The sequence below is a fragment of the Pseudophryne corroboree genome, chromosome 5 (genome assembly GCF_028390025.1).
Source record: "Pseudophryne corroboree isolate aPseCor3 chromosome 5, aPseCor3.hap2, whole genome shotgun sequence".
Lineage (NCBI taxonomy): Eukaryota > Metazoa > Chordata > Amphibia > Anura > Myobatrachidae > Pseudophryne > Pseudophryne corroboree.
The window spans coordinates 403,608,845-403,625,779 of NC_086448.1; the positions used below are offsets into that span (position 1 = coordinate 403,608,845).

Below are 16,935 nucleotides of genomic sequence, written 5' to 3' on the forward strand. Positions count from 1 at the left end.
GCCAGAAGGCAAGATAAATGGTACCCCCTCATACACTGCTCAAAAAAATAAAGGGAACACTAAAATAACACATCCTAGATCTGAATGAATGAAATATTCTTATTAAATACTTTGTTCTTTACATAGTTGAATGTGCTGACAACAAAATCACACAAAAATTATCAATGGAAATCAAATTTATTAAGCCATGGAGGTCTGGATTTGGAGTCACACTCAAAATTAAAGTGGAAAAACACATACCCGTCTTAGATAGATTGATACAGTAGATATTACAAAATAGATACATAATAATTGTTGTTTTGCATATACATAATAAATTATTTAAATACATATAACTTACTGAATTGTTTGTTTAGATTTAAAAAAGCTGCACTAAAGTTGTACAGACAATATTAGCAACAAAGCCCTATGCAACCAGTAGGAGAGTAACCTATATTCACAGCTGCACTGCACATTTGGCATTTCTGGCAAATGAAGGACCAATGGCCTGATGGGCTGGTCCAGCCATCTTGAGAGAGCAGCTCTGCCTTCTTGTGCACTGTTTGGCCATCATGCTTATATGGGGCATAACACAAGGCCATGCACCCGTGCAGTGCCGTAACTCACCATTTTAGTTCTGTGTGCAAGAAACGGCATCGGCGCCCCACCTTAATTTTTTTTTACATTTTATATTTAATCAATGTTTGTACTAGTGCTAAACTTTTTACATTTTAGTTGACATTCTTAGAAGGTACTAAAGTACACATGGGATGGTATCGAGATCCCAGAGCTTGGGATGCTGGTGACCAGAATACAGACAGCGGCATCCCAACGCACAGGATCCCGACACCTACTAGGTAAGTATGCTTACCCTCCCTATTTCTCCCCCACTTCTATCTGCAGCCTAACCTTAACCCCCCCCACAGCCTAACCCTCCTTGGTGGTGCCTAAGCCTAACACTACCTCCCCCAGCCTAATTCTAACCCTCCCTCTCCCTAATCTTAACCCTCCCCCTTTAGTGCCTAACCCCACTTCTTAGTGAATAACCCTAGCCCTCCCTCCCCACATCCTCACCCTAAAATCCCCCCACCCCACGCAGCTTAACCCTAACCATGCCCAGCATACAATCGGGATGCGGGAAGTCGGGATTCCGGCACCGACATTGTAATCCATACCGGGATCCCGGCGTCAGTCTTTTGGTCAGTATCGGGATTTCAGCGTCGAGATTCCAACTGCCGCCATCTCAATCACCGGTATTATCACCAGATCCCATGCAAAATTGATGGATGTGTGTTTGTTATTTGAACTGGTATGTTGTTTCTGCTTAGTAATAATTTCTATAATTTATAAAAATAACTGGTATCAATAATAATATTGAAGATCCTTTACAAAATAATTGTGTTGCCCTACATGTGTTTAAAAAAAAAGAAATCATCAAGGTTAACTTTTTATTTGCTTTTCAATTCCAGGCATTTGCAATTCAGGGGCAGTATGCTATTCCACATCCAGACGTGAGTCCAGTGCATGTCAATAATATCAAACATACTATATTTATTTGTACTGGGCAGCACAAACTTTCTTTAGGGAGTATTTCACTTTCTTTGAGCATCCCAGATATCAAATATATAACTTATTTTGGTAGAAAGTATGGCTGCCCAGATACAAACTGAAATCTGTACTTCTGTCATTAATTTATGTTTGCATGGATTTAAGTTCCACATACAGTATGTAATATACTGTAATTCTGTTTGTTAACAATAACAGTAGTCATTACTTGAAGTAACAATAATTATGTAATTTGTTAATTTTATATTATCTTTATCTTAATTTAGAAAACAATGATTGACTCATTTTTATGTTCATATTTAATAATCCAGTTCTAAATGGTTTTCTGTATTCTGATATAATACATTTGATTGGTTAGTTCTAATTTCCCATCCTGCCCTGCAGTTGACCAAGCTTCACCAGTTGGCTATGCAGCATACCCCTTTTACTCCCCTTGGGCAGACCACCCCTGGTTTCCCTGGTACGTACCCATGACCCCTGAAAATGTCCTTCTTCTTAACACCTTTGTTTTTCCATGGTCATTACACCACTTACTTATTTTACTAAATGGAGTTAATGACCAAATGATCCTATTTATTTTATCTCATAATGAACCTTGTATGTTTTTTTTTCTCGTTTTTTTTTTTTTGTGTGCCTCATTTACCTTTTTCAGTTTAATCTGCCTTGCTTCATTTTACAACATAAGCATATAATTATATTTATTTATTTGTTTGTTTGTTTTGTTAATAAAAGGAGCTAATGTACTCAAGCATGTACCAATGTGCATTCAAATACATACATTAATCATAGTTTGACCTTTAATGGTAGAGAGAGCTGGTAGCTACTGTAATTTAAAGAATAAAAAAAATATAGCTGCAGATAAATAACTTATATTAGGAGACTGTTTAAACTACATGACTCATCAAGGTGTTAGCACATTGACATTTAATTACATCATAATGTACAAATTATTTATTGCTTATGCCCAGGAGCTTTACACTGGACACATGCTTGAGGAATAATGTTCCTGAATTACATTTTATCATGTGCAACAATTAATATAACATATATATTATATAACAGTAGTTCCCAAACTGTGTGCCCTGATGCACTTGCATGGGTGCCATGGGTTGGTGGTCCAAGGCCAAATCAAATTATTTATGGTCAATGCACAGAAGCAATGCTGGCGGTTTCCAATCAATCATAAAATAGATGGAAAAGTAGAAGTGCAACCCTAGCCACCACTACATAACTAACCTAAAGATGACAGGTTTCACAAATTACTTCAATTTAATGTTTTGGGGAGTTTTTTTTCCTGAAATTTTGGCCTAGGAGTGCTGTGAAAAAATGCTGATACTCTAGAGTGCCATGATTCAAAAAAAGTTTGGGAACCACTGGCATACCCAATACATTCTGTATTTTTTATTAAAAGCAGTGTAATAGATTTCTTGAAACAGACACCAGACTACTTTAGCAGAGGAGAAAAAAATTACTTTTGGTAAAGTGGGCAAATGTACATGATAAAATAAAAGTTTGCTTTTCATTTAACTTTATTTGCTTTGTATTTGTATTGTCCTTTTAATTGTAATTCTAGCTGTTGCTCTGTTTCTAAAACATTTTCTTTATTATATTATAGAATGCATATTGAGTTTAGCAATCCCCTAGCACTTTACCTCCCTTTCTCCTTCTCCTCACTCCCAAAAAAAACAAATGTATGCAACTTACAGTATTTTCTATTTCCTTCTTCCGATAAGCCTTCCTTCCTAAGGCCGGATACACATCATGTTTTCCTGGCTGATCCGCCAGGCGGCAGGGCAACATATCGAACTGTCTGTACACACTGCATGATGCAGTGGTATGACAGCACAATGTACCATGTCATGCTGTCTTCAGCAGTATGGCATTGCACACATTATTGTCTGATTGACCATACAGAACTGCCATCCAAAAGATATTGTGTATGGCCTGCAGGAGCAGGCAACTGGACATGTACGATCCGGAATGATATGTTATTTTTTCCATTTGGCCAAAAAAGACATGCTTATCCTGATGTGTACCCAGCCTAAGACTGCTCAAACACTAATAACCCTATTTAATTTAAACTCCACTTTTCTTCCTTGTTTATCCAGCACAAACCTCACAATATTTTCAATTTACTGTAGATACACTGTCAATTTCGATGCATTTTTTATTTCGTTTTATGTTAAAACTAGGTAGCGTTGCTTATTTAAGAAGACAGTGAAGAAGACAGTTTTAGAAAAATGTCCACTTTTTGCTGAAAATCTATATCCATCATTCATTAATTAATTAATTAATTAATGTACATGTTCTAGTTTGCTTCATAATTGCATCAAGCTGCATCTCATCCAGAACAGAATCATATTAGGCTGGAGATTACTAATACAAAATACACATTAAATACACACACTTGACTATTTCAATCTAATTACTTTTTCCACTGCTGTAAGTTCTGTACTTTTCTTTGCCGAAATTTCCTTTTTTTTACATCTGTGACAGAGTGTATGTTTATTTTATTGTTTTTGTTTTTATGTTTGCAAATTCTGCCTATGATTTCTTTTTACTTTTTGTTTCTAATTTTTATAGGATTGGATGCCACTTCTCCAACCAGTTCTCATGAAATTACTATCCCAAATGATGTAAGTATAATTACATTTTTGTATTGTAGCATTTAAAATGTTATATCAACAACTCAATGAAAATGAGTACAACTATATGCCTAATATAGGTGATGTGATCATTTGGGGTAATTGATTGAAATAGGGGTGAATTTGTACAGTGTCTAGGTGTTCAGACAGGATCCAACACAGCTTTTCAGGTAAATAAATGGAGTGGTGCTTTACTTTCAGCATGAAATCCTGAAACAACAAAAGTGAACAGAAATTAACAAATGCCTAGCCCTCATTCAGGGCACTTACTCAAATCTCTCAGTCTTTTCAGAGACAGTTAGCATGGCCTGGCTTGGCCTCTAGCTCCTCCTGCAGTCTCAGTCCTGTCTCTGACAGGTAGAATCCTGGCCTCCTCGCCTGCTTGACTTTGGCTACCACAGATGCTCATATGTAAAGCCTCACAATTTGGTCTGCTTCCTTACCGGTAACTCAGTTCCAGAGCTTGATGGTTTCCCCTGGTTCCTCCAGGGTTAGACACAGACCTCCTGACCTTCAGCAGCTTCCCCACATGCTGACTGGCTTCCGTACTGACTCTACTCTGCAGTGTCTTACACACTGACCCTCCGCTGCAGCCCTTAGGTGTGGTGACACCCTGGCTTTTCTTCACTGAATGGGCAGATCCCTCCAGTGTGAGTAATGCGGTTTACCCTCACACTGCCAAATAACACTCTCCCTAGCTCAAAACCCCTGGGTTGAGCTACATGGGACGAGGCATTTACATGATGAAGTCCCCTTTCAATCTTCTTATTAGGGCCTTTCACCACATTGCCACTCATCGTCCAGACTTGTCCATCATCTGGCGGTCTCACTTTCCAGTTTCTGTGGTTTTCCTTTCTTCTCACTTTTTCATTAACTTTAGGGTACCACTTGAACTCTCTGTTTGAAACATGGTCAACATTCATCCTTGAAGAGCGGTATTGGCTACTGGCATACTTTCCTGGTGACTCTGGTTGCAATAAATAGTGGAAAACTGCTCTAATCAAGCTGGTAACAATCCCCAGGTGCTGCGGGAGGGGGTTACTCTAGACAAGAAATACAAAAGGGATTTTTCCCACGCACTCTGCTGGCTGTTAGTAAGAAGAACTATATACTATGTAATAATAGGAAATTTAGAGCTCTTCGTTACATATGTTTTGCAAAAGATATGATAAGCCTCCAGGCCACTTCACGGCTGCTCTATTACTGGAGGTCCCTAACTAAGCATAGGTCCAGGGCTTGGACCCCACAAAGTCGGCTCAGGCCCGACCACCCCAGGGCAGCACACCATTGAAATACTAAAGTGTTAATATGTGTTAAGAAAGAAGCAGAAGCTATGGGTTAGAAAGTGCTACAAAAATAAGGGTGTTAATAAAATACTCAAAAGAGTAATATTAGTGAAAAAATAGGAGTGTTACATAAGTGCTAAATAAATAATATGGCATGCTACCCCAAGGTGGCCCAGCCCCACCAGACCAGGGGGGTACCACTCCCCAAACCCATACACAGCATAATAATAATAACATCCACTATGGGTCATACAATTGCTTAATGTATGGCCACATGATAATGGCACATACAGAACATATCCAGATTGAGAGCTAGTTTACCTGGAGGCACCCCTGTATCCTCCAAATGGTTTGGGGAGTGGTACCCCCCTGGTCTGGTGGGGCTGGGCCACCTTGGGGTAGCATGCCATATTATTTATTTAGCACTTATGTAACACTCCTATTTTTCACTAATATTACTCTTTTGAGTATTTTATTAACACCCTTATTTTTGTAGCACTTTCTAACCCATAGCTTCTGCTTCTTTCTTAACACATATTAACACTTTAGTATTTCAATGGTGTGCTGCCCTGGGGTGGTCGGGCCTGAGACGACTTTGTGGGGTCCAAGCCCTGGACCTATGCTTAGTTAGGGACCTCCAGTAATAGAGCAGCCGTGAAGTGGCCTGGAGGCTTATCATATCTTTTGCAAAACATATGTAACGAAGAGCTCTAAATTTCCTATGACTCTGGTTGCATGAAGACATTGTTTCACCTACAGTTGTTTTACTTTTTTAAGACTGTCAGTATTAACTTTCTGTAAGGTTCTGCTTTCCACGGCAAACCAGTGTTATTATGGTTACATTCATATCACTATGATCACATGGTGACAACAGAGTCATATTGTTTGAAGCTATCAATATCTTTGTAGACTTCTGCTCATCTTGTTCCTTTGCCTCACAGGTTATATGATCATCAGTTCTTTGTCACCAACTTTAGTAACAATTTTATTATCTTGAACTGTAGCCCTTTGAGGGGACTTCACAACATTAGTGATCACTGTAAGCTGAATGTCACTGCAAGGTACATAGTAACATAGTATCTAAGGTTGAAAAAAGACAATTGTCCATCGAGTTCAACCTATTTGTGGTCTCCTATGCACAATTATTTTGTATAAAATTTTGACTGAAGTTGATAACTGCCGTTACGTTTTACCCCTCTTTTTTATAATAACCATAGTACGTGACTATGCCTTGTAACCCTGGATATCCTATTCCATTAGGAATTTATCTAACCCATTCTTAAAGGTGTTGACTGAGTCCGCCATTACAACTCCCTCAGGCAGGGAATTCCAAACACGTATCGTCCTTACCGTAAAAAAGCCTTTACGCCGTATTATGCGGAATCTCCTCTCCTCTAACCTGAGCAAGTGTCCACGAGTTCTCTGTGTTGATCTAACCAAAAACCGCTCCTACGCAAGGTCTGTATATTGTCCCCTTATATATTTGTAAATGTTGATCATGTCCCCTCTTATTCTCCTCTTTTCCAGTGTAAACATGCCTAGTCTTGCAAGCCTTTCCTCGTATTCCAGCGTCTCCATACCCTTAATTAGTTTGGTTGCCCGCCTCTGAACCTTTTCTAGCTCCAGGATATACTTTTTGTAGTAAGGTGCCCAGAATTGTACACAGTATTCAAGGTGTGGCCTCACAAGTGATTTATATAATGGGAGTATAATACTCTCGTCCCTAGCATCAATTCCCTGTTTTATGCATGCTAATATCTTATTAGCCTTCTTTGCTGCAGTCCTACTTTGGGTACTACTGCTTAGTTTGCTATCTATGAGGACACCTAAGTCCTTTTCCAGTACAGAATCCCCTAATTTTACCCCATTTAGTAGGTAGGTGTTCTTTTTGTTCTTGTTACCACAGTGCATTACCTTACACTTGTCTGTATTGAAGCGCATTCTCCATTTCGCTGCCCAAGCTTCTAATTTAACTAAGTCGTTCTGAAGCGACTCAGCATCCCCCTCCGCATTTATAAATTTACACAATTTGGTATCATCTGCAAAAATTGACACCATGCTCTCTAGACCTTCTGTTAGGTCGTTAATGAAAATATTGAACAATAGCGGTCCTAATACTGAGCTTTGCGGCACACCACTTAGCACTTCAGTCCAATTTGAAAAAGATCCATTAACCACAACACGCTGCTCCCTATTATCTAACCAGTTTTTGACCCAAGTGCATATTGTGCTTCCTAGCCCTGTTTCTTGTAGCTTGTAGATAAGTCTCGTGTGTGGTACAGTGTCAAATGGTTTGGCAAAATCTAAAAAGATTACATCCACCTCTTTACCCTGATCTAGGTTTGCGCTTACTGTTTCATAAAAGCCAAGTAAGTTGGTTTGACAGGATCTGTCCTTCATAAACCCATGTTGATTCCTTTTAATGACCTTATTGACTTCATGGAACTTCTGAATACTATCTCTTAGAATACCTTCCAATACTTTCCCCACTATAGATGTAAGACTAACTGGTCTATAATTACCTGGTTTAGCTTTACTTCCCTTTTTGAATATAGGCACTACTTCCACTATACGCCAGTCTTTGGGAACCATACCTGATATTACTGAATCCTTAAAGATCAAAAATAGCGGTTTTGCAAGTTCAGAGTGAAGCTCCATTAGAACCCTTGGGTGAATACCATCAGGACCTGGTGACTTATTAATCTTTAAATGTTTTAATCGGTCACAGACTACTTCCTCGCTTAAATAAGTACCTATCAGTGGGATATTCTCATTATTGAGATTATGTGTCAGTCCCTGAATTGGGTCCTCTCTAGTAAATACTGTTGAAAAAAACTCATTTAGTGTGTCCGCTATGTCATTATCATTTTTGCTTAAGACTCCCAACTTGTCTTTTAAAGGGCCTATACTCTCCTTCTTTAATCTCTTGCTATTAATGTATTTAAAGAATTTTTTGGGATTCGCTTTGCTTTCCTTTGCTACTAGTTTTTCAGTTTCTACTTTAGCCGCTCTTATTTCCTTTTTGCGTATTTTGTTACATTCCTTATAGTGCTGAAATGACTCTGCTTCCCCGTCAGATTTGTATTTTTTAAATGCTCGCCTTTTCTTGCCCATAAGTTCCTTTATCTTTTTGTTAAGCCACATCGTTTATGATGTTTATTCCTTTTTTTGCTGCTCGTAGGAATAAATTTGAGAGTATTTTTAGCTAGCAGGAATTTTAGTACCTCCCATTTTCTCCATAGTATTTTTCCTAAAAACAAACCTTCCCATTCAATATCCCTGAAAAATACCCTCATCTTTTCAAAATTTGCTTTGCTAAAGTTTAGAGTCCTAGTTGAGCCAGTATAGGGCTGTTTATGAAAACTGATATTGAATGTGACCATATTGTGGTCGCTGTTTCCTATGGGTTCCCCTACTGTAATACCTGATACCAAATCCCCATTGTTTGTTAATACCAGGTCTAAGATTGCATTGTACCTAGTTGGTTCCTCAATTAGTTGAACTAAGTAGTTATCATTAAGTGTGTTTAAAAGCATATTGCCCCTAGCAATATCACATGAATCGTTTTTCCAGTTTATCTCTGGATAGTTAAAATCTCCCATCACTACTATGTCTCCTATTCCTGCTGCTCTTTCAATTTGCTTTAGTAACAATTCCTCATCAGATACGTTGATACCAGGCGGCCTATAGCATACACCCAATACTAACTTTATTATTCCTTTTTCCCCCGCATGCAACTTCTATCCATAATGTCTTGACAGTGTCTACAGTCCCCTCCTGAATATCTTCCCGCATATCAGGTTTTAAAAACGGCTTTACGTAAAGACACTCCCCTTCACCCTTTTTATTTAGTCTATCTCTCCTAAACAGTGTATAGCCCTCTAGATTGACTGTCCAATCATGAGATTCGTCCCACCAAGTTTCAGTAATGCCTATAATATCATACTGTTTGCTTGCTGCAAGTATTTCTAGTTCGACTTTCCTAAGTCCCTATAGTCTTTCTTAAGGACATCCCTCCTTCCGCTAACTTTGTCATTGGTGCCAATGTGCACCAAGACCGCTGGGTCTTTCCCAGCCCCTCCCAAAAATCCAGCTACCCGGTCCGTGATGTGCCGTACCCGAGCACCCGGGAGACAACAGACTGTACGGCGATCACGGTCTCGGTAGCAGATTGCCCTATCTGCCTTCCTGATGATAGAATCCCCTACCACCACCATCTGACTAGGTACCTCACTATCTTTTATCACAACTGCGCCAGAGGGACCGTTCCTCTGAATGCTAGAGGGAGCAGTCTCCTCCGGCACCGTCATTTCTTCACTATCATCCTCCGATTCCTCGTCCAGTCCGGGCAAATTTGTTCGGGTTTGATAGTTCGGAGATGTCGAGCCTCCCCCTCTTTTTCTTCCTTCTAACTGTGACCCAGCTTGCTACCTGATCATTATCCTCTTCTACCAGTGACCCCTCCCGCAACTCCTCCACCGTTCTGTCTAAACTTCGCTAGAGACTGTGAATCTCCCTCAGTCGCGTAACGGTTTGCTCTAGATCAGTTACCTGGGGTTCCAGGGCCGGTAGCTCCAGGTGTGCATACATCTTGCACGACATGCACTGAGTGAGGTCCCCAATCACAGCCCCTCCCATATTGTTTGTAAGGTCTAACTCCCTGTTACTATCAAAGAAAAAGAAGCAAAAACAAAAAGTAGAAGACAAACAATCTGGGCAAACACTCACTTATACAATAATTAAGCTGGCTTATACTTATCTATCTTTGTGTGGTTCTTGGTCCTTCGCTTTTATGCAGCCGTAGTACTCCAGTGCCCCCTCTGAGTGGGACCTCTCCTGCGGCACCGATACTCCACTTAGCAGTTGCAGTTGTTCCAGCTCACTGCACCTCCTTTTCACTCGGCTTCCAGCTCCTGCTTTTTCTGTATTCTAACTCACCTTCTGCTGATTCCAATTCACATACACTTACAAATCCAAGCAACACTTCTGCTGATTCCAACTCACATACACTTACAAATCCAAACAACACTTTAAAATACAAGCCCTTACAATGAGCCTCACACACTTTTACAAGACAGTCTTTTAAGGAATTTTTCAGTTTTGATACTTCAGTCCCTTCATGCAAACTGGGACTTTTAATGAAGACATCTCCATTGTCCCCATGCTGCTGACAGACTCCATCCTGCTGGAACATCTAACTTTGTTCCCTCAGTTCACTGTTTAGCAGTTGTCATTATACAAGCTACTTTGCATTGGTAGTATATCACTCTGCATGCCAGCCTTTTCTTCCTGTAACAGTAATGTTATCAACTAGGCCTTGGTTATTTACATCAATGAACCGGCCTCTCCACAGCTTCCAAAAGTTGATTGCTAGCTGCCGTTGTTCGCAGCGCTGCGATCAGGCTAAAAAAAATCGGAATTTCTGTGCATATGTATGCCCCGCAATGCGTCCGCGCGTCGTACGGGTACAAAAACCACTGTGGTTGTGCACAGGTTATAGCAAAGTTTTCAGTCGCACTGACGGCCGTAAGAAATTGACAGGAAGGCGGCAGTTCTGGGTGTCAACTGACCGTTTTCAGGGAGTGTTTGCAAAAACGAAGGCATGTCTGAAAAATTGCAGGCGTGGCTGGGCATTCGCTGGGCAGGTGCATGACGTCAAATCCGGACACGAATAGGCTGAAGTGATCGCAAGCGCTGCGTAGGTTCAGAGCTACTCAGAAACTGCACAAACTGTTTTTGCAGAGCTCGGCTGCACATGCGTTTGTACTTCTGCTAAGCTAAAATACACTCCCCAGTGGGCGGCGGCATATCGTTTGCATGGCTGCTAAAACTAGCTAGAGAGCGATCAACTCGGAATGACCCCCTAAGCCAACAGTGGCTATAGTGGAACCCTACTGTGTTTCTATGTTAAATTCCACAGCAACATAACTCTGAGTATCCTTGTGTATGCAGACTACCCTAAGAGTTTTCCCCTGCTGCTTTGAAGGGTTCACCCACTTGGTTTTTACAAGAGTCACCAGACTACCAGAGTCTAACAAAGCTTTTATCTGTTTGCCTTCTATAGTGATTGTACTGTACATAATTGTTTCTTTGGCTCAGTCTGTCATTCTACTGAGCAAGCTGTCAGAGCGAAGAAGGACATTCAGGGATTTCCATAAGCTTAGTCACATTGCATGGGATCAGAGGTTACTGGACAAGTTTTAGCAATATTGGCCAATTCAACACATCGGAAACATTTGATCATACTATTATCATTGGATTGTACTATTAGAAATTATTTTACGTAGCGAGAACCTTCCTGGTACTGGTGGCAGGTCTCCAGGTTCCAAACCATCAGTCTTAAGTTCATCCCCATGACCAGGATCCTTTTCCCATGGTACAGTCTAACCAGAAGTCACATGAGATAGCCGTTGTGGGACTTGGGAACATTAGTTTGTGCTCCACAGTTCCTCGGCTGACACATACCTCTCTAGCATGTTGAACAACTGGTCTGCTGTTTCAGGGTTTGCATGGCTCACCCACTTACACAGTGCTACCAGCAACGACCACATATATCGGTTGATAACAACCCTTTTAACAGTCTGTGGTCTGGTTAGTTTTCTGGCTCCAGCCACTTCTTGGGGAGATGAAGAAGGTTGTGCATCCGTGATGATATAGCATCAATAAGTAATTGAAGAAAAATCTCTTTGTAGATTTATTTTGTGTAACATACACAGGAGATCACAATAAAATGGGATCCGGTCTGAAGATCGACAGTGTCTAGGTCGACAATGTTTAGGTCGACCACTATAGGTCGACAGTCACTAGGTCGACATGGATGGAAGGTCGACAGGGTTTCTAGGTCGACATGTGCTAGGTCGACAGGTCTAAAGGTCGACATGAGTTTTTCACTTTTTTTTAGATTTTTTCATACTTAACGATACACGTGGACTACGATTGGAACGGTAAAGTGTGCCGAGCGAAGCGGTAGCGTAGCAAAGGCACCATGCCCGAAGCATGGCGAGCGGACGCGGTGCACTAATTTGGGATCCCGGTCACTTTACGAAGAAAACGACACAAAAAAAAAATCCTCATGTCGACATTTAGACCTGTCGACCTAGCACATGTCGACCTAGAAACCCTGTCGACCTTCCATCCATGTCGACCTAGTGACTGTTGACCTATAGTGGTCGACCTAAACATTGTCGACCTAGACACTGTCGATAAAACGAACCACACCCCAATAAAATGAATTGTGAACTGAAGACATACATAATTATTTAATCTTATATACCTAATGACAGTATTACATAAACCAATCAAATCAACAGGTCAATCATATACAGAGACCAATTATATTAAAATATCAGAATATATTATAATTTATATACTTCCTTTATAGGGGATTTCCGATTAATTAGCTTAGCATCTTGTTATTATGACTTTAATATTAAAAATATACTTTTACCGTCAACATACTGTACTTTTGACTTCCCTTTTCTATAGGATACTAGCTAATCACAGTCTATGAAATTATGTACAGCTAGACTAACTTCCTTAATTGTTACTAAAATCTAAGTGTCTATGCAAACATAAATTACTATTAAAGAAACAGTTTTCTTTTATCACTAAGACAAAATGACATACAGCTTCCATTTTGTGTATTCAGTTATCCATATCATTCCATTCTTTGCCAATATACTTGGCACTCTAATACACAAATCAAAAAGGTTCCAATTCACAATTTCTAGTGAGGATTAGGTAGACATACAACACAGGGAAAATGGTATTTCTACGGAGATTGGCTTTATTGCCAATGCACACCACATCGGACAGGAGGTCCCTAACTTTTCATGTGAACCTTCCGGTGTTGGCTTCCAATACAGGGTTTCGGTACAGTTAATTGAAACTTGTTGCTATTTAATGTTTAACATACTCATCCTTATCAGTTTCCTTCTTGCTATTTAGTTCATAAATGAAATGTAAATGCTGAGCACCCTCCCTGCCTTCCTGGTCTCCTTCTAGAGTCTGGTATATAAGGTAAACTTCCATGAGCTGTAAGCTTTCATATGACTTTTTCATGTCAACATACTCCACCTGCCTTTCCTGCTGTCCTGACTGTTTTCCTGGGTTACCTGGTCCATTGGACCCTCCTGATCTATTACTACAATGGTCTTTTCTTGATGTATTTTCAACTTTATAAATCCCTTACACACTAAACACAAAGTACAGGCCCACACTTGATGGTTAGGTGTATGATTTCTACAACAATGGCAGCAAACATAATATACTGTATTAATCAAGAGAAAAGCTTTGCAATACAACCTTCTAACCATCCAAGGGGATCCCAACCTTTACCAGCACCTCATTTCCTTCTGCAATTTTCACACTTTGCTTAAGTGGGCACTAATCTCAGCCCTATGATCCTCAATGTAGTACAATATTCTTGTCCCACAACAACACATGTGCCACCTTCTGCTGCCAACAATTGACCCAATGTCATTTCATTCTGGAAAGCCACCTTTCTCACCTGAACAAGTTCCTCTACTGTCTGGTTATTTGAAGCCACCAACTCTTCTACCATCTGATCTAGTACTATCAATATCTGGGACACAGCATTTTCTACAAGATAAATAGTAGATAATGGGAATAGACTCCTAGCAGTTCATTCACCTATTGGAAAATCTAAAAGATATGTCTCCTCTTTTCACTTCCCTATTAATGTGATGTTTTAAATATGTCAAATTATATGGCATCAAATCATGTTCTATGGGAATATTTCTTGGGTATTGATCCATTAATTAGTAACTTTCACAAAGGGACTACATAGGAGAGTTGTTGCAGTTCTACTATGCATTTATATCATGGAGTTACCTGTAAATTAGTTTTTATGTTCTTCCCTATGCAGGGTCATGAGTACACATTTTTTCCTGGTATACTATGTTTACATAATATAGATTTATTACCTGTATTCTTCATAATGTTTTTCATAGGATTTAGAGTGTATTTACCAAACCCAATCAGAACAAATATTATTGTAATTAAAAATGCACATGAGAGAATGCACCCCCATAGTCCATAGTCTGGACTTTGGCCCATTAACATCATTATGTTCAACATAGTCTTTGATCTTCACAGTACTCATCTAGGAGCTATGTACCCTGCACAGAGATACTGCATTGGCAAGTGGCACAAGGGATTATTATGCCCAAACCACTCACTTGTTGGTTTCATTGGTGAAGTGTAGAAGCTGCATCTTGAAGAGTGTATTCCGCAGATGTGATTTTTTGCAGCATATGGCATGAATTCACAATGTCTTCCCCTTTATCTTACCAGAAGTTGAAGTTGTCAGCAAGACTTGATAAGGTCCTTCCCACCGATCTGTCAGCGAGTCCAGTCTTAGGAAATTTTTGACCATTACCATATCACCAGCTTGTAGTTCATGACATGCACTTTCTATAGGAGTTGGTTGTGTGCTGGTCACAGCAATGTGTATTTTCTTCAGCTGCTTGCCTAATGAAAAAAGATAATTCACAGTTAAATCATTTTGTTTTACTGAGTTCATATGCGGGTGCAATAGTAACATTGGGCAATCTTCCAAATAGTATCTCATGAGGAGAAATATTCAGTTCTCCTCTAGAGGTGGTCCAGATTGAGTGTAGTACTAATGGCAAAGCTTCTGGCCACTGCAAACTAGTCTTGTTACATATTTTGTCCAGCTTGTTTTTAAAAGTCCCATTGTAATGTTCAATTTTCCTGCTGGTTGGCACATCTGTTTAAACACTAGTCCCGTAAAATGTGTGCCTTGGTTAGATGATATCACATAGTAAACCATGCCTACAGACAAATTCCTTTACCAATTTCTTTGCTGTACTTGATGCTCTATTCAGCCACTGAACATGTCTACACAAACCAATACATACTAAAACATCCTAACCTTTGGAAGCTGAAATATTAATTTGTATAACTTGGAAAGGACCAGTTGTCTGGAAAATATGTGAAGGTATTGTCTTTGTTGGCAGAGTGTGTACTGGGCTATCTGGTGCAGTGATGTCAGTCCACACACTAGATGACTTAAACAGTAATGCAGGTTTATTTAGTGTACACAGGTGAGTCAGATGTAACACTGATAATGGTAATCAGGAGCCCATAGATCACACAAGGTAACATCATTAGGTAGTGGTACTTATCAGGAGATGTCTGTGGTGGTGAGGGATGGAGGACTGCACAGCCGTGCAGTCTGACTCGCACTGTAGAGAAGATGATGCATGCACTGGAACACTGTATCAGCTCCCAGTCTCAGCTCTACACCAGGACTCTGTCTCTCAATCTCTCTATGTGTGTCACACTCTTCTCACTCAGAGATGAAGGAACAGGAACCTACATCATATAACTCCGCCTCCAAGTGACTCCTGGCACTAGAGGTCTAACACTATTGGATGCAGCCATAGACTGGTACACTGAAGGAGACAGGTACAGAGTGCACCTTGGGGCTAATTCAGACTCGATCGGTGCTGTGCGTGTTTGCACAGCAGCGATCAGGTTTGAACTGAGCATGCGCCGGCGCATGGTGGACAGCCGATGGCTGTCGTAGCCCAGCGATCATCTCTTCCTGATTGACAGGCAGAGGCGGTTGCTGGGCGGGAGGGGGCAGGCTGGCTGTGTTTAGCCACCATTTAGGGGGCGCAGTCCAGGCAAAGCAGGCATGCCCAGACCGTTGGAGGGGTGGGCCGTGGAAGCTACGTGACATCACACGCAGCCACTGCGACCTGGGCTGCGACTGGTAGCTCCTTGCCAGCACGCAGGAGCTGCGCTGGTTTGGAGCTACTCTTCCAGCACAAAAGCATCGTCGCTGTGCGATGCTTTTGTACTTGTGCGGGGAGGTCGGCCCTGATATGTGCATCAGACTAGTCCTGTGCTGTGCGTCCCCCCGCATGTCAGGAAAGCTGATTGTAGATGTGCTAAATTTAGCACATCTACGATCAGGTCTGAATCACCCCCCATATCCTAAAAGTCTTAACTGGTCTTCCAGCATTTCCCTGCAAGCAGATAATGCAAGAAGCACAGTATTTGGTTGCAACTGATGCAAAACCAGATGCATACCAATAAATCTGAATCAGCCTAACCCTAATCCTCCCCAGGGGTACCTAAACCTAATCCCCATCCCTGCAGTCTATCCCGCCCCCCCCCCCCCTCCTTTCCCCCTTCTCCAAGGCTTACCTGTCCGCAGCCCTGGCAAACCTGCGTTCAGGAACCTGGTGGTATGGATTCTGGCACCGAGCTTGTGATCCTTGTCGGGATCCCTTTTCAGAAACAGTTAGCATAGCCTGGCTTTGACTCTTGCTCCTCCCAGTCTCTGTCCTTTCTCTGACAAATAGAATTCTGGCCTGCTTGACTTGTACAGCCTCACAATTTGACTTGCTTCATTGAGCTTGATGGTCTTCCCTGTCTCCTCCAGGGTTAGACACGGACCTCCTGAC

General features: G+C 40.9%; 1 protein-coding gene and 1 long non-coding RNA gene across 12 annotated transcripts in view; one reads left to right on the plus strand and one right to left on the minus strand.

Annotated features, from left to right (window-relative positions):
- Positions 1 to 16,935, plus strand: part of LOC134927784 (poly(rC)-binding protein 3-like) — a 2,026,162-nt gene that overhangs the window by 1,733,298 nt on the left and 275,929 nt on the right. For all 11 annotated transcript variants that reach the window (XM_063922741.1, XM_063922740.1, XM_063922743.1 and 8 more), the window contains 3 exons: positions 1,449 to 1,490; positions 1,930 to 2,005; positions 4,129 to 4,181. In XM_063922741.1, coding sequence (XP_063778811.1) covers positions 1,449 to 1,490; positions 1,930 to 2,005; positions 4,129 to 4,181 — 171 coding nt within the window. The remainder of the gene's footprint in view (positions 1 to 1,448; positions 1,491 to 1,929; positions 2,006 to 4,128; positions 4,182 to 16,935) is intronic.
- Positions 1 to 16,935, minus strand: part of LOC134927785 (uncharacterized) — a 135,392-nt gene that overhangs the window by 37,055 nt on the left and 81,402 nt on the right. Inside the window, exon 3 of the long non-coding RNA XR_010177729.1 lies at positions 14,789 to 14,968. This is a non-coding gene — a long non-coding RNA (uncharacterized LOC134927785). The remainder of the gene's footprint in view (positions 1 to 14,788; positions 14,969 to 16,935) is intronic.